The 21,022-nt window shown below is 41.1% G+C and overlaps 1 protein-coding gene across 1 annotated transcript in view; it reads right to left on the reverse strand.

The window, feature by feature from the left end:
- Positions 1–1,506: 1,506 nt before the first annotated feature.
- The window catches only part of LOC150090744 (HHIP-like protein 2), a 72,321-nt gene continuing 52,805 nt past the window's right edge, over positions 1,507–21,022 (reverse strand). The window contains exon 6 of the mRNA XM_090371073.1: positions 1,507–1,675. Within this exon, the coding sequence (XP_090227199.1) occupies positions 1,507–1,675 (169 nt within the window). The remainder of the gene's footprint in view (positions 1,676–21,022) is intronic.

Genomic DNA, 21,022 nt, shown 5'->3' on the forward strand with positions numbered 1-21,022 from the left:
ATTTGTTCTAGTTTTTATGCACAAAATAATTTACTGTAATGTTTTTTAATTTTTCAGATAATCTATCCTATAACAGATGGCTTCATTGGAAGAGAATGGGAACTGTTATTTGGTTTTTAGAAGCATTAGCAACTAAGGCCATATTGCACCGGGAATATGCGGTTGTCATCCCCTGACCTTTCCGCATCCTCCGTATTTGGTGGTGACGGGCTCGAACCCCGGTCTAATCAAGAAAGCAGGTGCTACACACTGCTGCTGCTCCTTCCCACTTGGCTATGGAGGCGCCACGGGAACTGTGTCCTCTGACTAGCAGAGCTTAAGCCATATCAGTAGTTAGAAGAAAATTTAACACACATTACAAAAAGGAACCACTCACTACACAGAAATTCAATTTCACACTAGAGGAAGTGTAAAGAGAATCGTTCTGTTAATGATAAGTCATGAACTGGATGGCCCGTATTAAACAAGGAAGCTGTGTTCGAGGAATCTTTTCAGCAAAGCCTACAAAAATCACTAAGGCAAACACCTCTGGAACTCTGTGTTCCTAAAGCAACAACACAAAATTCTCAGTGAAACTGCACAAATGGCCTTAGAAGGTTCAAGTGCATCAAATGTTGGAAGAGGACTACCATGCAAGATATTAACTTTCTGTCACAAGTTTAATGAAAATGTTGAAAATGGCATCGTCTCTTGACAATCTAATGTTTAGTGATGATGCAACTTTTCATATTAGTGGCAAAGTTAATCGCCATAACTGCCATATTTGGAGGATAGAAACCACAAGAAGTCAACATGAAAGGGATTCCTCTAAAGTCAATGTCTGACGTGCCCAGGGAAAAACACACATAACTGGCCCTTTCTTTTTTTGAAGAAATAGTGGTTAATGGTGATAATTATCTTGCAGTTCTACGGGATTTTTTTATTCCCAAATTAAGATAATTAAGAATTGAAGACAATACAGTTTATCAGCAAGATAGAGTGCATTTCCACTTTGCTCGAAATGTTCGATAATTTTTAAATGAAGTTTTCACAAACAGATGGGTCTGGCAGAGTTGGGCCATCTGCTTGGTCAGCTTGCTCTTCCAATTTGTCCCCATTAGACTTTTCTATGGGGATATATTAAAAACATGGTTTACTCCTCAAAACTCTTAAACAATCTTCATACCAAGATCATAAATGTAACACAACTGAAGAATGTGTTTATAGAATTGCAAAATTGTATGACACTTTGTAACAGTAATAATGGAATTTAACAAGCTTATGATCACATATTCTAAAACAAATAAATTACCTACCCAATGCATTTTGTAGACTGTTGTTTTTATCTTGTATAGAAGCTAAATATTACAGTTTTAAAGTCACAAACACTTTTTGGACACCCTGTATAACTCTACACATATAGCTGGAGATAAATGTTTCTGAAGCATTCCCTAAAATGAAAAATATTAACTTGCTGTCTCTTTTTATGAAAACAAAAAATTATTCTAAAATGTTCTCACCACAGTGTCAATAAAAACAAAAGGCCAAAAGATGCTTGCCATTCTTATCAGTGGACAATCCCAAGAAATAGGCATCCACATTCTTTTTGCATACTCCAAGTGCTTCCTCTTTCAAATAGATATCTTTCGATTGCCACTCTTCTAAACTTGAATTTTGGTACAGAACATGCAGTGACCTGGAAAGATAAGAAACGTTACTTAGAATGTAAAAATTCTTCCGAATTTCAATTTTTTTTTAGATTTCAAAGAGTAGCCATCACAAGGGGAGGGAGAGAAAGGGCAATGTATTTTTTTTTTTTTTTTGTCAAATGGCACAGGGTAGCCTATTCAAGAATTTTGTGGTAATCTACACAATTTGTAGTTTTGTGGTCATGTTGCTGGCTGGAAGGATAATTATGATAAATAAAAGTGACAACACTAATGCTATGTTGTGGATGGCAAACTTCAATCAATCAGATGAATACAGATGTTAAAATCAGATGTTAAATTAAGCTATTTAACACCCTTAATAAACTAATAAATCGCACCCTAATTTGTTCTACTGTAAAACATATATATATACTCTGGTGTGCAAAACTTAAAGACCAACACTATTTCTAAAGATTACAACCACAAAATCTTTACTTAAGGTACTCTTTACTGATGAGAGTAGATTCAGTCTCAGCAGCGATTCTGGATGTCAGCTAATCCAGTGAGAGAGAGGCTGGCACCTGGTATCACCCCACAAACATCACTGAAAGGGATCGATATGATATGGCGGTTGAGGTGTTCTTATCTGGGGAGACGTTATCTAGGATGGACGTACACAACTCCAGACACTGGAAGACGGTACTGTAACCAGTGCATGCTACTGTACTGAGGTAATCGTTCCCCGTGTGCGTGTTACAAGGTGCCATTAGCCCCTAGTTCGAGTTTGTGGATGATAATGCCACACCCCATCGCACTGCAGCTGTTGATATGCTTTTTGGAAAGTGAGGACATTGTTTGAATGAATTGGCCTGCTCGTTCTGCCGATCTAAATCCCATCGAACACATGTGGGCCGCTGAGGAGATGCCTAGCGGCACATCCACACCCACCAAAAAATGTTCACTAGCTGAAGGTGGCGCTGACAGAGGAATGGACAATGTTACTGCAAGAACTTATCAACAACATTGTTCTAAGTATGGACAGGCAGTGCAAAGCCTGCATCAACATTAGGGGTGGCCATATCTCCTACAGAGGACCACCTCTTCTCTTTGTTTCATTTTTGAATAAAGTCCCTCTGTACCATTTTCTTTCCGTTGTTGTGTCGGTGTTTCCTTCATCATTTCTGTACTTCACGAGGTTCCTTTGGTATGCTTTTCCCATATCCAGGCCACTCCTATGAGAAGCTACAGGTGAAAACCTGACTGGTCCTTAAATTTTGCACAAAGTGTATATTTTTATTTATTTTTTTACATCGTATCCCTTTTTTATTGAGTGGATATTTTAAATTTTAAAATTCAACCTCAACTAATTTTTAGGTGCATTTGCAAATACATAAAGAGCTTACTATGTACGTTCACCCAAATGCATGTAATAACTTGACTGCTAATGGGTGGATTTTCATGAAAATCAATATTTGGATTGTACTCAGACTTGTTTGGCCACCCTCGTGAGCAGCACAGTTGATATAATCACTTCCCACACAGTGAAAACGTGTGTTCGAACCTCGTCAATGACGAGGGGAATTTTTATGGATCTTTTTCACGTGGCAGAGGTAGTTGGTCTCATCGAAGATAGCATCAAGACTGTACTTGCACTTCTAGGGGTCTGAGGTGCAAAGCTCTTACAGAGCCCCCTTTAAAGATACCAGAGGTCCAGAGTCCAAAAAGAAAAAATTTGAATATGTAAATATAATCAGAAAAAAAACAATTATTTTTACCGATCTGTTTAAACACAAAACGTTACAATACAAAGATCGGTTTAAAAATTTGAGATTACAGAAGTCATGCAAGGACCCCCCCCCCCCATGGTAAGGCCCGAGTCTAGCGCCTCATGCACCTGTTTATAAGTGTGGCCCTGGATAGCATGGAACGGAAACTCTAAAATTATTCTCCTGACAACTCGGGTTTTCCATCCAGAAAATAGCAAACTACCATAGAACATGCATAATTTACAAACATACAGTATATATGGCACAATATGATATAAGTTGCTGTGCTGCTTATATCATATTGTGCCAATCTTAAAATCTTACTACTACTTGTTGTTCCATCCCAAACTTAATTAAAACTGGACATAAAACAAACTATTATATTTGGCCACCCGAATATTTAAATTCATCTGCCGTGTGTGTGTGTGTGTCTTATGTCTGTTAATTGCATGTGTTCTACGGTCGATTTGTCTGTTTTGCTCAAGGTTTTCCCCCCCAGAAACGAAAAACCCGTTTCTGGTGGAGGGGAACCTTGCTATCTACATCTGAGACCAACTAACTCAGCCACAGAGCGAAATAAGCCCATTAAAGTCCTCGCGTCATTGACGGGATTCGAACCTGGCCCTTTTCCACCCGGTGTGGGGAGGACGGTGATAATACCACTGTGCTACCCGCACAGACAAATTGGACATAAAGTAAAAAGTATAATTCTGGTGTTGACATCACTCGATAAGCAAATGTTGGCTCGATACTAAATTTTTAATGTATGTTTTGCTAGCGCCTAAAAGATTTCAAGTACTGTCACCCTCCCCAAATCCGCATATATAAATGAAGGCTTGTTTCACATGTTCCGATATTATTAGAGAAGTAAAGACAGATTTATACAAAATTTACTGCATATGGGCTGTTGTATCCGGAATACGTTTTAGCCCCAATTTCGATTCTATAGCCATCCCTCTCAATTCCCCTACAGAAATCAATTTATAAAAATAAAAGTATTTCCAGTGTTTGCACTTGAGAAGGAAAAGTCGGATCAACGCTAAGTTTTTATTATCTGTTCTGTTGCTCCCAGAAAAAGTTTTAGCCCCAATTCTGAATCAATAGTTTCTTCCCCACAGAAACACTGCTATAAATTTGGAACAGCATGTCCAATTCTTTTCACGACGTTTATCCATACTGACATCCAATTACCGTCTACGTGAATACAGTGTACTTATATACCTACCAAGCAGTGGGTTCGTCCGCTAGTAAGAGAGGGGTGACAGCGTTGCGTTGTCCAGGAACCAAGTATCCCATGAATTATATCCTTTCAGCGTATTAGTATTAGTACGAATAGTGACAAATGATGCAAGAAAGAAAACATACAGCAGCGACCAAAACAAACTTCCCATTTCATCTATCCATCCTTTCCAATAGTTTATCTAGTTCTTTCTTGAATTTATTTAAACTATCACACTTCCACAACAACGGATGAAGTTTGTTTCAGCAATTACTCACCCGCTGGATAAAGGCAAACTTCCGCACATCTATTCTACAAAAGTCTTTACTCAATTTGAATTTATGCCCCCTCATATGGGTAGTCTGAGCAAGAGGGAGAATTCCATCAACATTGAGCTTGTTCAATCCATTCAAAGCCTTAAGCTTTGAATCAGATCGCCTCGCAGGGTGTCTAGTCACCAGATGCTACAATTTGCAGAACTACAGCTTTTCTTGATAAGAGCACTGCCTTTGTTCCCCTCACCAATGTTGTTGCCCTTCTCTGTACCTCCCCCAACAGTTCGACATCATTCCTTAAATGAGGCCATCACACCTGTATGCAGTACTCAATAGGTCGCTTGACCAGGGCCGGATTCCTTAGTTCACCTGTAACAATATTAAAAAAGGATTTTTTAATACGGAGCGAGGCCTCTTGTAATATGAGTCCCTAAGCTGTAACATGTTTAGCTTATATGTAAATCTGGCCCTGGGCCTAACCATTGCCTTATAGAATGGGATAATCAACTTCTTAACCCTACTAGAAAAATTCCTGCGGATCATTGACAAAATCCCGAGAGCTGTCCTAGCAGCCAGTCTGCATTGAAAAGAGAACTTCATATCTGACTGCACAATTACCCCCATATCTTTTCCATATTCTGCTACCCTGAATGTAGTACAGCTGGTGCATTAATCTGGGATTGCTGCTACCCATATGCGGTGCTTTGCAGTTGTGAATGTTACACTTCAACTGTTATTGCTCAGCCCATCTGCCTAATTTTTCCAATTTTTTTTTTTTTTTTTTTTTTAGCAGTAGCATGCCGTCATTACTGTCTTCACTACCCTGTCAACCTTTCTATCTGCAAAGTTAGACACTAAGCCAGATATTGTATAACTTCAATATCATTGATAAATATTGAAAACAACGATGTGCCCAGCACTGAACCCTGGGGAATTCCACTAATAAAATTAGTTCATGAAGTGCAGCGCCCATTGGTAACTGTGTCTTCTTCCACTTAACTGTCCCTTTATCTATAGCAGTAACTGCTATCTTTTGTGAGCAACAGAATCAAAAGCCTTCATGAAATCCAAGTATATGATCTCAAAATTATGTTTTGTATCCAGATCCTTCGTCACTGCGTCATAGTAGCCAATCAAATTGATCACAGAAGAGGTCATCTTAACGAACCCATACTGTAAGTGAAGTATAACTGCACTCCTGTCTAGATGGTCCTGCATTTCTTCTTTAACCAGTGACTCCATTATTTTCCTTAGAATAGCAGTTAAGCTAACAGGTCTGTAATTACCCGTGTCCCCCTGTGATCCCCTTTATAGCTAAGAATTTATCAAAGGCAAACGCTACTGCCTAAAGGTTTGTCTATCTCCTTTGCTACCACCCTTACTATAATTGAATAGATTCTACCCGCCCCAGGTGTCTTTCTTATGTTTAACTTGAACAATTTCTGTTTAACTTTCCTCTCATTTATTACAAAATCATTTATCTCCCTGTCAGAGTATAAACTACCGGTGTCCTCTTTCCTAAATGAATTTCTCGTGTGAACATAGATGCAAAATACATATTCAGTTTGTCTGCAAAGCAACCTGAGCAGGATCATGAACAGTCGAACCATCGATTTCAAGTGGGCCAATTCAAGAAGAATAGATTCAAAAATAAAAATGCATTACGAATATTAATTTTAAACTACAAATTTTTGTTTTTTGTCTCTAGCCTGAAATTATGTGATTGTCTACATCTTTATCAATAGTAAAATGCGATCTGAAATAATTTTTCAATTCTCGAAATTTAGAATCTTTTTCTGTGTACTTTATTTTTATAAAATTATAAAAGCAGTCTTCGGACTTAATTGCTGAGCTGTCCTGCACACAGATGAAACTTATAAATGAAGCAACAAATCCCTTGCTTGGTACACAGTGTATTCTTTGTTTGTTATTGCGTATGTAATACGAGGGGGGGGGGTTTACAAAAAGTTGGCAGGTACCCGTACCTAGAATTAATAGCCCTAGAAAGGTGAAATTTCACAGGAACTTTAATCCTTTTCTATGTACTCTCCATGTATAGTAACACATTTCTCCCATCTGTGGGTAAGTTGTTTAATGCCTTGATCACAGAAGCCCGCACGTTTTGGCCTGAAACCACGATTCCATTTCATTGGTGACTTCCTGAGACGAATCAAAGCGGTTCCACGCAATGGTTTCTTCATTTCTCGAAACAAGAAGTCTGGCGGTGCTAGGTCAGGAGAATAGGGTTGGTGCTATAGCAGTTCGAAGCTGCACTGGGCAACAAAGTTAGTGGTGGCAACGGCCGTATGAGTGGGTGCACAGTCAGACAGAAGTAAGACACCTTTGGTTAACATTCCACGCCTTTTCACTTTCAAAGCATCAAGTAACTTTTTAAAAAAAATTCTGTAATATTCTCCGGTAGGTGTGGAACCACGAGGTAGGTAATCTGTCAGGATAACCTCTTTTCTGTCCCAAAACACGAATAACATCACCTTATTCGCAGAGCGGATGGAGTCGTCTTTGCCTTTTTGGGAGGCTTTGACATGTCTTTAGTCTCCGGATCATACTGGTACACCCAGCATTCGTCATTTGTCACCAACTGTTCGAAAAAGTTCTCAACATCCGCATTACACAAATCCAACAATTGGCGAGAATATTGCATCTGCAAAGGCATCAGCAATCTTGGAACCCATCGTGCGGAGACCTTAGACATGTGCAGATTGTCGTGCAAAATGCTGTGGGCAGACCCAGAACGAATTCTCACTGCATTTGCGATTAAATGAATTGTCACACATCTGTCACTCAGCACCAGCTGCTCAACCTTTGCAACCGTCTCACTGTCTGTGGATGTTGATGGCCTTCCTCCTCTTGGCTCGTCAAAGACGCTTGTACCACCGCACTGGAACTCCAGGGTCCACTTTTTTACAGTGTCACAGGATGGACAATTCTGCTCATATACAGCTTTCATTTCTTTATAAATTTCCTGAGATTTCTTGCCCTGCAAATGCAGGAACTTGATCACTGCTCGATACTCCACTTTGTCAACCACAGCGTACTTCCTCAGATTCCGGGCTCCACCTCTGGTGTACGATCACCTACGGGAATGAAATTTCACGTTAGTTATTCAATATGTAGACAACTTATATTAAAAACGGCATCTTCCTACTGATGTAATTTTTATATATGCAATATTGTAAAAGAAATAATAACTACTGTATTTTTTTAATTAAAAGTCATAATGACTCTTTTAATGACTTGGCCTATATTCAAACAGACATACTGCAGTGGACAAACATGCAGTAGACTGTCGAAATAAAGGCATATTGAGATGGGATGTATACATACAGTGCAGATGTCTTGCAGTGCTGAAAAAAAGAAAATGGCAAGTCCCGTGATTACTGTATTTGTTTAAGTTCACCATTTTCAAAGTGAATTCTGTACTGATATCACGGATTATACTGCTGTTTTCCATTTATTTCAAATTAAAAACCCTCACAATGGCTCCTAAAGTTAATAAACCTTATACAGAGAAGAACAACATTAAAGCTTAGTGACAAACTTGATATAATCAAAACTATTACATTAGGCTCACCCGGAATGTTAATTCATACACCAATGAGCCAAAACATTATGACCACTTACCCGGAGGACAAACATCATATTAGGATACGATGTTTGTCCTCCACGTGCAGCCCAAACAGCTCGTACCCGGCGAGGCTTGGACGCTACAAGATTTATAAATATATCTTGTGGTATTTGGTACCAACACGTAACTAGCAGATCCTTTAACTCCTTTAAGGTCCGTGGTTGAGACGCCGCAGATCGGAGTTGCTGTTCCAACACAAACCCAGATGCTCGATGGGATTGATGTCTGAGGAATTTGGAGGCCAGGGCAATACCTGGAAGTCTTCCTCATGTTCCTCGAACCAGTCTCGAACAATCCGGGCGGTGTGGCATGGCGCATTATCCTGCTGAAAGACGGCACCGCCCTCTGGCGGTGCCGTCTGAACATCATTGCTGACCAGGTGCACCCTTTCGTTGCCACGAAAGGGTGTACCTGGTCAGCAATGATGTTTAGATGTATGTTTGGCTTGCCTGAGCGGAGTCCGGAGTTTCCCCATTAGCCGCTTCATGTCTTCTTGTTTATATGACCTCTTTCAAACCGGCAACTTAGCCAGTTGGGGGCAGAGACACGAGGTCTCCGCCCCCAACTCCTGCCTCGAGGAGGCTTGCCGGGTTCTACTATCATCTGCCTGAGAGAGAGATTCGGGGCACTCAATTTAGAGGAAATAAGGAAGAGTGATAGAAAGGAGGAAAATTCAAGGGTAGGACCGCCCTAAGGAGAAGAAGTGATGAGAGTTTTAGTAAGGATAAAATATCTCTCACTCAGGGTGGAGAGAGAGAGAGAGAGAGAGAGAGAGAGAGAGAGAGAGAGAGAGAGAGAGAGAGAGAGAGAGGAAAGTTTGTTGTCTTCAGTGAGGGTCAAGGTTGGTAGTTATCTGTCAAATCCGGTTGTCCTCTCTCCTAATGGCCTCTCTTCTCTTAAATGCCTTAGTCCCGAAGGTGTTGAATGCCTTGAAATTGTCCTCGCTTTGCCTTCTCAATTGGCGGTGTGGAGTCAACTAAGGAGGAGAGCTCCTGCCTTGGATCCTGGTAACAATGACATTGTGATGTCTCTGTTAGGCCCAGTTGGTATAGTTTGGCATTTATACTGCCATGGCCCGTCATTAGGAAGGAGGCATATAGTCCTGGCGCTAGCCATAATTTTTCCTTCTTGATTAGCTCTTGCACGTTCGAGATGTATTGTCTTGTCATTGCTCCCTTTTCTGTGGTTTTCCAGGTGTTTTGCCATTTCTCCCCTCAGCCGCCGTAGCCTAGTGGTCAGGCGCGCGGGTGCATAAGTACACGTGCCATGAGTGACCGGGGTTCAACCCTGTGACTGCTGAATACGGTGCTGTTTCTTGTATTCTGTCTATCTTGTGAACTCCTCTGACCGTTTGGGCGTCCTGGAGTATACACAGAAAATTTATTTATTTATTTATTATTCTTGCTATTTCCGTTTTCTTTTCAGCCTGCAGGTCAACAGTGATGTCATCAATAGTCGTGGGTATTCCTTTGTTTATTCTATACTTCAGGTATCTGAATTGTACCTCTATATTTGCTGGCATTTTCCCTAGTAGAGCTTGTAACGCCATTGTTGAAGTTGTTCGGCATGCGCTTGACATGGTTAAGACCGCCAATCTTTGTGCCAGTTCCAGATGTTTCGTTATCATCACCGTGTTTGCTCTATATCTCCACGCACCCGATCCGTAAGTAAGAATAGAAAGGAAATCACAGTTATAATATAACCTTAGCGTGTGGGCGGGCTTTTAGGCCCCTTTCTCTTCTGGATATTTGCTTCAGGGCCATCAGGAAGGTCTTGGTGTTCTCTTTTTAGTATTTCGTGTGTGGGTGGAAGCTGATTGTTTCATCCACCACGACGTCTAGGTATCTAGTTGTTTGTGTATATTTGATCCTTTGATCTTTGTAGTTGACGAGTGGTAGGCGCTCTCTATCGAGTTTTCCCTTGATCAGCACTTGCGTCGTTTTTTTGTGGATACGTTCAATTTGTGTTTATCCGCCCATATGGCAAGCTTTTCCAGGATTTGGTTTGCATTAGTTTCTATCTCCCTCCTAGAGTTTCCACCCATGACAATAGTGAGGTCGTCTGCGTCAGCTATTAATGTTGTTGAGTGGAAGGTCTTATCTAACCAGGTCTCGAAAACAAAGTTAGCATTAGCATAGGCATTTGATGCAAGAAAGCAAGCTTATGCAGCATCAGTCAAAAAAAAAAAAAATAATAATAAATAAAAAATAAATAAATTAATTAATAAATAAAAAATAACCACTTCCACTTCACCCCTCTGTTCGTTCGAAATACCTGTCCAGCTGAGCCTTAAACTTATTTAGGCTATCAACTTCCACGACAAGGGATGGAAGTCTATTCCAGCAACCAACCACTCGCTGGCTAAAGGCAAATTTCCTCACGTCTATCCTACATCTGTCTTTCCTCAATTTAAATTTATGCCCTCTCAGGTGATTATTCTGAGCAAGAGGAAGAATCCCATCAGCATTGAGCATGCTCAAACCATTCAAGGCTTTATACACCTCTATCAGATCACCTCGCCGGTGCCTAGTCTCCAGACACTGTAATTTGCAAAACGTAAGCCTTTCTTCGTAAGAGCACCACTTTGTTCCATTCACTAATCTTGTTGCCCTTCTCTGTACTCGTTCCAGCATCTCTACATCCTTCTTGAAATGAAGTTCCAACAGAGTAGGCCCAAGACTGAGCCTTGTGAGCATCCCCTTGTGATTTTTCTTCTGATTTCCTGAACACTGCTCCGAACCATCACCTTTCAATCGCAGAAGTAATCAGAAAGCAAGGAAAAAAGCGGAGCAGAAATGGCGGCTTCTCTGAACCTCGTGAGGGCACTCTGCCACCTGGGTGTGTCAAAGGCCCCCAGCAAAGTCCACAAAGATGGCTAGGAGGTACTTTCTGTTAGAGTTATCTCTTGCGGCAATCAATTCCGAGATGGTGTCTTCTGTGCTGCGCCTGAGGGTGAATCCATACTGCTTTGATGAGTATAGGTCTTTTGTTTTATAAGTGTGAATTAGTCTGGCTGCAATGACCTTTTCCAGAACTTTGCCCATGACCGGGAGGAGTGCAATCAGACAGTATGAAGTAGGGCCTTGCTCAGGTTTATCGGAACTTTTCAGGATGATTTTATGGTTTGCCAGCTTCCAGGTCCTGGGGAAGGTGCCAGAAAGGAGACAAGATTTGAGGGCACTTTGGATAGCACAGGGGGCCACTTTCCACACCCTCTTCAGGACCTCCACCTCCATGGCATCATACGCCGGGAATTTCCCATTCCTCATAGTGGGTATTGCTTGGCCTATCTCCTCCAAGATGAATGGCAGTTCCTCTGGGGGTTCTTGATATGCTGTTTTGTCGTCTCATTTCTTTTTTGGTGTGATGTCTCTTCATGTTCCAGGTCTTGATAGGTGATCGTGTCCAGGATCACATTGGTGGTTTCTGCTCAGTCATTTGTGGAGGTATTTCCCTGGACGTCCATAGTAGCATATATTTCCTGTGAGGGGATCTTGCTGTTCAGCAGTTTATAGACTAGACCCCATGGGTCTGTATTTCCTGTCGTTTGGATTAGCCTTTCCCAGGTGGCTTTTTTCTGTTGTATGATTTGATGGTATTGTCTTCTCACCAGTCCTGGAAGTTATTGAGTTCATCTTGTGCCTAGTTGGTACTCGTCGAATCTCAGGCTAACCCCAGGGTCGGCCAGCCAGAGTTCTCTTCCCACTTACCCGGTCAGGCTCCCAGTGCCAGTGACGGTAACTAGCAGTTTGTGGTGTTCCACAGACCCTAGGCTAAGCGGCCAGATGAACAACATAATCCGCACTAAGCAAACATGAACATACACTAACATATGCTATCTGGCCTTGACAGTACTGTCTTAATTCACAAGAGATTCAAATGCGGAGTTGTGCGAAAGCACCAGTGCCGCCTGTCAAAAAACACTATGTCACTATGTCACTATGTCGTCGAATCTTTGATACTCCCTTCTTGTTGTCCTGCATTGTTGTTTCAATTCAGTGGTCACCGTCACCAAGGGACGTGATCCTTTTTTCTTTTTATCAGCTTCATTGATGCTTTGGTGATCTTATCTTGAACTCCAGTATGTGTTGTTCTGTGTTCAGAGTCTGTAGAGTAGCTACTTATTCCTCTGTTAATTCCTCCTTTAGGGAGGTATCAAATTTCTTCCAGTTTGGTGTTTTTGTTTGGAACATGTATTGACGTGTGGTCTGTTCTTGTATGCCTAGTCTGCTGAAGTATAGAGAAGGTTATGGCATTGTGGTCGCTTTTTGATGTGTCGGTTGTACCTTTGGGTTTTGCACCTTCTGTCCCACACCTGGGGTAGCTAAGGAGATATCAATGTATGAGGTGTCAAGCAGCGTGACACAGGTTGGGGGATGTCCTTGCGTAATGAGTACCTGCAGTCTGTGCGTGAGAATGATTTCTTCTATGGGCTGTCCTTTTTTATCCGTTTACGGACTGTTCCAGAGGGTCGAGTTGCGTTGACATCAGCTAGGATAAGCACTCTTTTGTTCCTAAGCTTGTTGAGTGCTATCTCCAAGTAGTCAGAATATGGCAGTATTGGATTAGCTGATTGTGAGCACTGGCAGTAGAGAGATATGACAAAGAGCTGGCCAAAACTTCCCTCCAGAAAGGCACAAGCAGCATGTGTCGTGCACAGTGAGGTGACCTTGGTTACTGTGATGGTGGGATCTGCTATGACAATGGCAGCCCAGATCCATTTTCTGGCATTGCCGCCACGTCCCACTGTTATTGGGTTTCACTGGATTAGCCGATATGACTAGGATATCCCCTTGACCAGGCCTATGAGTATGGCTCTTGAACTGCTGAATGTGTATGGTTTGCTCTATGATGATTTTTGTTAGATCATTGCTGATCATTGAGCGCTGGCAGTTTAGTTGAAGAATTTTTAGGTTTTGAAATTTCTTTGGTTACCTCTTTTTTGTGTTATTCTTATTAATTAGTGTGTTATTCATAATCGATTTTTGATCTGATGAATTCAACTTCTTAGGTACATTCTGGGCATTTCAGATCTTTAAAGTGATGGTTATTATTTTGCTTCCTTTTAATGCAGCTGGGACAGCTTGGTGGTTTTTTTTTTGTTGGGACAATCCTGGGTGCCGTATCCCTCCTGCGCACAGTGGCCACATGTGCAGGATTCCTGAGTACACTGTTCTACCTGATGACCATATCCCATGCAGTTAAAGCAACATGGGATCACAGTGTCTTTAATTGCATGAGCTGTCCAGCTAATGTAAACCCTCTTGACGTTTGTGATTAGCTTTCTTCTTATTTCCCCTGTTACTTGGACGATCCAGTTTACATTTATTTGCTTTTCCTTGGGCCTAGTAGAAAATATTTAGGTAGGTGGTAGATGTCAGAGTGCCTGGCACATGATTGACTGGACCCAGGGTGTCCCAGCAGAACATCGCCCAATGCATGACACCGCCGCCACCAGCTTGTTTGCGTCCCACGATTCATCCAGGCGCCATCACTTCCCCAGGTAAACGAGGCACACGTACCGGTCGTCCACATGGTGCAACAGAAAACGTGATTCATTGAACCAGACGACTTTCTTCCACTCACTCAAGATCCAGTTTCGATGATCGCGTGCCCATTGTAGGCGCTGTCGCCGATGAACCGTGGTTAGCATGAGCACTCAAAGCGGCCTGCGGCTACGCAGCCCCATTTTCAGCAGGGTTCGATGTACTGTGTGTTGTGACACATTACTCCCGTCACCAGCATTCCAATTAACGGCGAGTTGCGCCAAAAAAAAGAAAACTTTATATTAGGCCACCCGAATATTTAAATTCATCTGCCGTGCATTGTGTATTATGTTTGTGAATTGCATGTGTTCTCTGGTCGATTTGCCTGTTTTGCTGGACGAAAAACCCAAGAGTTGCCAGGGGGAAAACCTTGCTATCTACGATTGAGACCAACTAACTCAGCCGCGGAGTGAAAAAAGCCCACTAAAGTTCCTCGCGTCATCGAGGAGGCGAGTTGCGCCACAGTCGCCCTTCCGTTGCCACGTACCATCTGGGAGAGCTTTTGCTCATCTCAAACATCGTTGAGCCGTTCTCGTCCAACACCTCGCAGTTCGTGGGTTTCCCCTCCTCGGATCGCTTTTGGTAGATACTAACCATGGCTGGCCGTGAGCATCCCACTAGCCGTGCCGTTTTGGATATACTCTGACCCAGTCGTCTGGCCATTACAATTTTGCCTTTGTCAAACTCCGTTAAGTCCGCTGCCTTTCCCATCTGAAGAACAAAAGTAACACTGATTAACGGAGCTCAGTATCAGGTGTTTTTTTTTACCGTGTCCCAACCCGCGCATGCGCCCAGCTTCACCTGCAGTTGCTTCGATTTGCATAACGACTCGCTGGTCATAATGTTTTGGCTCATCGCTGTATACCCATACGTGTTCTCTGCTTGATTTGCCTGTTTTGTTGAACGAAAAACCGAAGTTTCTGAGGAAAAAAACCTTGCTATTTACCCCTGAGACCCACTAACTCAGCTACGGAGTGAAAAAAATAAAATAAACCTATAAAAGTTCCTCGCGTAATCGACGGGATTCGAACTCGGGCATTTCCACGCAGTGTGGGGAAGATGGTGACAATACCACTGCACTATCCGCACAGACTAAACTTTATATAATAAAGAAAATAGAACGGGGCATAAGCAGGAGTGTATTAATGGCAGAATATAACATTGGATCATCAACATGTTTGTTTTTTTATGTGCAGTTAATAAAATTGCATTCATAATCTCTCTATTTCTTATTTGGTCTCATTATTTCTGCATTAAATACATTAAAAATAAAACTTTCTAGATAACGGTAAAATCGAAATAACGGCACCTTGATCACGGAAGGTGCCGTTATTCTGAAAGTCTAGTGTATACATATAATCAACCTACCATCTTATTGTTCTGCCTATTGTGACTAAATTAATGATTATGAAAAAAATTGCAAAAACCGACCTTGAACATGCGTAGCTAGACTTGTACACAGGTGGCAAAAGCAACAGAATCTTTCGCTATAATGCGGGACCTGAATCCTAGATGAAGGATTCGTTCCCGCACACACAATATAGAATCCTGTATCCAGGATCCGCTTCCAGCAGAATGCTCACCAACTATTAGCTACAAAAGTTTCACAAAATATCCGTACCATTGGAACCCCACCTGCTAGTTTTAATTTACAGCCGAAATATAATATAAAATGATATTGCATTCTGTACATGAAAGTTCAAGCAGACAGCAGAAATATGACAGCTAATATCGTTGCAAATACAGTATTTAAAAAAAAATCAATTCAGGATTTTAAAAAAGCAGTAGAGAAAGTCAAGTTCAACTATAACACTTTAAATTTCTCCTGCGTCAGTTTCTATAGGGATCAACAGATATCTCAGTAAAGAACCAACATAATGTCAACTGCGGAATGAAAGAATTTTCCTTTCAGTTGCGAGTTTTTTTATTGATGCACTGCAGATAAAACAAAAAATATATGTATATATAAACTTTCACTACAAATACATAACAATATACACTAAGTGATCACTAAATTATGGCCACCCCTATGAAGACTGAATGCAACCCGTTGACCACGTGAGGTATGAGAGTGCGCAATTATTCGACCTACGTAACATAGATAAGGTGTCAGTGGTTCAGTAGGTAGTAAACTTTACATGTCGGAAGCGTTCGGGAGGTGTGGCCAACCAAGCTGTGTGTAATGCGGTCAGCAATGTAGATGCAGATGTGATCGGAAGGATTTATCGGAGTTTGATAAAGGGCAGATTGTGGAAGCTCGACGAGCTGGTGCCTCGATTTTCCAAATGGCTGAACTGGTGGGGTGTTCGAGAGCTGCATTGTTATAGTATACCAGGACTGGCGTCAAAATGGTCAAACAACGACCCAACGGCAAAACTGCAAAAGTCACCGAAAGGTTGATGTTACAGTTGAGCGCCGGGTTCGACGACTCGTACAGGCGAACAGGCGCAGCACTGTTGAAGAGTTTACTACCCAATACAACATGGGACAACCCGGAACAATATCTGGCATGATCATGCGTCGCACGCTCGAACGTATGGGCTATACCAGCAGACGATCCCTACGGCATCTTCTCCTAACCAAGGTTCATCGGCGTAAAAGACTCGCCTGGTGCAAAGAGCATGCAAGTTGGACGTTAGAAGACTGTGTGCTGGTCGGATTAGTCACGTTATTTACTTCACACAGTGGATGGTCGTGTACGGATTTGGCATCAACAACATAAGGCTCTTCATTCATCATGCATGGTATCAAAAGTGCAGGCCGATGGAGGCGGTTGTCTGGTATGGGACATGTTTCACTGGCAGGAACTTGGACCCCTGGTGCATGTGGAACAATGTATCGGTGGTCTCCGCTATCGTCAACTGCTTGCTGACTGTGTACACCCCGCTATGTTAAACTTCTTCCCGAATGGCGATTGTGTCTTCCAAGATGACAATGCGCCGAGCCATCGGGCACTTGATGTGCAGGAATGGTTTGACAAACACCTTTCTGACTCCCAGCATATCGATTGGCCTCCGAATTCCTCCGATATCAATCCCATAGAATATTTGTGGGACACTATGGAAAGGCATATCAGGCGTCTGGATATGCCAATCACTTCCGTACCTGCATTGCTGACCGCATTATACACACAACTTACTTGGTTGGCCATACCTCCCGAACGCTCCTGACATCTTGTTGAATCAAAGCCACGTCGGATAGCTGCTGTACTGAGAGCAAAAGTAGGATGTAAGAAGAATTGGGTAGGTGGTCATAATTCAGTGATCACTCAGTGTACTTCTCCATTGGAGCAGTGCTATTTATTTAGAACAGTGCAACACCAAGATAATCCATAGGTACTGCCCCCACAATATGAGATAACTACACTAAGTAGCAAACTTAGAGCTGCCGTAACCGAGTGGTCAGGTGTCAGTGTACATAAGTACTCTTGACGCCGACCGAACTAGCCGGGTAGGTAAAGTGCCTGCGTGGCCACCCATAGGTCGCGGGTCGATTCCCGCCTCGGGCTGGATATCACGATGGTGCCGAACCAACCGGTCGGTTGGATATCCCAGCCACGATACACGAAGGAAGCAAGAAAAAACTTGTTCCTTCGTGTATTGATCACATCATACGAAATAAATAAATAAATAAGTACCCTTGATTTTCCGGGGTTCAAGCCCGTGACTACTAAATGCGGTGCTGTTCCTTGTATTCTTTCAACCTTGTGAACTCCTCTAACCGCGTGGTCATCCTGGAGTATAAAGAGAAAATTTATTTATTTATTAGTTTGCTCACTACAACGCACAAAATGAGACAAAATGAGGCTATGCTTGTATGATAATGTATTACAGATTAAAATCCCTCATGTTAGAAGATGTGTAACAATAGAATATTATGTAACAATTCCCGTAGGTAGCGAGAGAGCACATAAATATTAAAAATTAAAAAACTTTACTACTTACTACAGTAATTGCAGTGGTGCCAGGTTGTTGTTATTGTTGTTATTTGGTTTTTAGGAGCATTAGCAACTAAGGGCACATTGCTCCGGGATATCCCTGACTTTTTCCGCATCCTCCGTATTTGGTGGTCACGGGCTCGAACCCCGGTCTAATCAAGAAGCGTGTGCTACGCACTGCTGCTCCTGCCCACCTAGCTACGGAGGCGCCTTGTGGTGCCAGGAACGTCGTGATTGGACAGCAGAATAATGGAAGAAAGTTATGTGGTCAGACGAATCACGATAGTCTTTGTTCTGCAATGATGGTAGGCAGAAAGTATTGAGAGTACCTCATGAAGCAATGGACCCTGCTTTCCCTGTTAAGACAATCCAAGCATTTTGTTGGCACAGACTGAGTCCGTTGATACCGGTAGAAGATCGAATGTCATTCAGGGAGTTATCGAGTAATATCCAAAACATCTGAAACACATTTATTTGTTTACAGATATCACTGGAGGTTTTTTTTATGAAAAGAACAAAAATAATAATAATAATAATAAATTTCTATTAATTCGATTTTAATGAAGTGTGGAATGGTTCGACAAATATTTCTAAAAGACCAAAAAATAAAAAAGTCCACAGAGTGTCGGGTTATTACATATGGATGGACCGACATGATGAAGACAAGAGGAGCTTTACACAAATGCGAGCGCAACTAAAATGTTACGAGTGACAGTCTCCGGTATACACCATGTGTTTAAACAAAGGTGTCATACATACAATTGCTATCACTTTTATTTGACTTGCACAGCAGTACGAAGAGATCTAATGACTGAAGAGCACTTTGTGTCATGGATTCGTGTGGCGAATGGGAGACTGATACAGTATTTTTATTGAATGTGGCAAAACCACTAGTCGGCACTACGACTGAAAGATTTCCCGTCCAGTTTTAATTCTAATAATACACGGGTCTCTCGTAACTTGTCCAAGTTTTGTGACCTTGAACCACGGTTGGGTAACTGCATTTTGCTACAGCAGGTTTCCTACGGGAGCACATAACCACTGAATTCCTCATTCATTTTGTCTGGAGATTGCGGTGAGTAGATCCCCATCTTAATTATTGTTTCGCGTACAGGAGCGGACTGATGCAGGCAAATGGGCGATGCTTGCCGCCGGAGCAACAGCAAATTTCAGTCGTCGACTAACAGTCATAACAAGATTGAGGTGGGGGCAAAATTGCTGGGACCACCGGGGCCTAAACCTGCCAGTCTGACTCTGTTCACGCGATATACTGTAATTTCGTTTTGAGAATTCACATATCATTATGTACTGATCTTTTTTTCTTTTATTTTATTTGAAATTTAAATTATTTTAGAGAGTATTTTATTTTAACACACCGGAAGGGTGTGTTAAAATAAAATACTCCTTTATTCTTTATTATAAACCTTTTTTGCATATTACGTATCAAGCTTTTTTTAATATCCCGTTATCAGATTAATTTCAAAAACCAAACATGAGCGAAGTCTTCTTTTGAACACAGACGACTGTATCAATCAACATAAGACATGTTACAAGGTTTTTAGTTTGTATTGTTTTGGTTGAATTTAGTTTGAATTTTATAAAGATTCGTTATAAAGTCTATTTTAAATTCGGTGAAATGTAGGGCAACAGGTTGGAGCATGTCTGATTTGGAGTGTCACTAGTCTCCTCCTCCTCTTACTCCTCCCGGTGGCGATACTTCTGGACTACAGAGTGACTACTTTTCCAGAAATCACTGAATCCTGGTTGAATATTTACTGAAATTACTAAAATTAAAGAACAATGTAATTTTATACCTACTTCTTAATAAACTGAATAGTAAGTAATAAACTGAAATTGAAATGGAGAAATACAGCATCATTACTAAAGTTCTTAGATAGGGAAGAAAATGAAGGAAATTAAAGTAATTTACTTTCCTACAGAAACTTATTCCAAACTACCAACTGATGTCAAAGAGCTGCGCGATCCACTATGCTGGATATAACAAGGACAGGCAATTTTTTTCACCATATAAAAGCTACTTTAAAAATAGTCTCGAGATCGACCTATCATAATTTTTTTTTTTTTACAAAGGTAACTTTTTTACGAGGCAGGTTTAAATAAAATATGCTGATTGCAGAATTATTATTATTATTTTATTTTTTCACAAGCAGCACATTAGGCAGATGCATAAAAATTTGAAGTAAATTTAAAACTACTGCAATTTTCAGGTGTTTGAAAGATTTTCCTCTATTATACAGCTAAGATGAAACTCCGTGCAAAATTTCATTAAATTTCGTCCAGTAGAAGATAAATTAAACTGGAATAAATTTTCGTAACGCTTTTCGCATGACGGTTTTTCGACAAAATTTTTGAAATAACGCCTGTAAAAACGTTTTTAACGTCAAAACTTAAATTAGCGAGTAATTACCGAAATTTTTGGCACCGATGTTCTCCAGAGAGTTTGTTTGTTTTTTATATGTATGTTTTTTTATTCCTGTACGCCGCGATCGACCAAACGATGCTTTATGACTGACCATTTTCCGGCTCCTGGTGTAGAATATCGCTGATGAAAAGAATTTCTGTACTTTCCAAAGCCACCATTTCTTTTTTTTTTTTTTTGTTATTACTTTTATTTTAGTATTTTATTATTATTTTTATTTTAGTATTTTATTATTATTTATTTATAGTATATTTTATTTTATCAGGGGCTTGTGTGGAATAAGATTCTTTATACACATTTCCAATCCCAGAGATTATTCTAATGGCAATTTGCATAAGTACGCAGAACAGAAAATTAAGATAATTAGGGTTATCAAGACACTATCCACTCAACAACAATTTGTGCATCTCTTAAAGTTTGCTGAAATGAAACAAACCTTTTTAATAAACAGTTGGGATACGCATGGAACAAAAGACTGTACACGCAGAACAGATAACGATGCACTATATGCCCGTCTTAGTAGTGGTAACAGAGGCATATAAATGTAAGAAATCAAGCTTCAGAG

This window comes from Mastigoproctus giganteus, chromosome 1, assembly GCF_048544385.1.
Source record: "Mastigoproctus giganteus isolate SK-2022 chromosome 1, ASM4854438v1, whole genome shotgun sequence".
Taxonomy (NCBI): Eukaryota; Metazoa; Arthropoda; class Arachnida; order Uropygi; family Thelyphonidae; genus Mastigoproctus; species Mastigoproctus giganteus.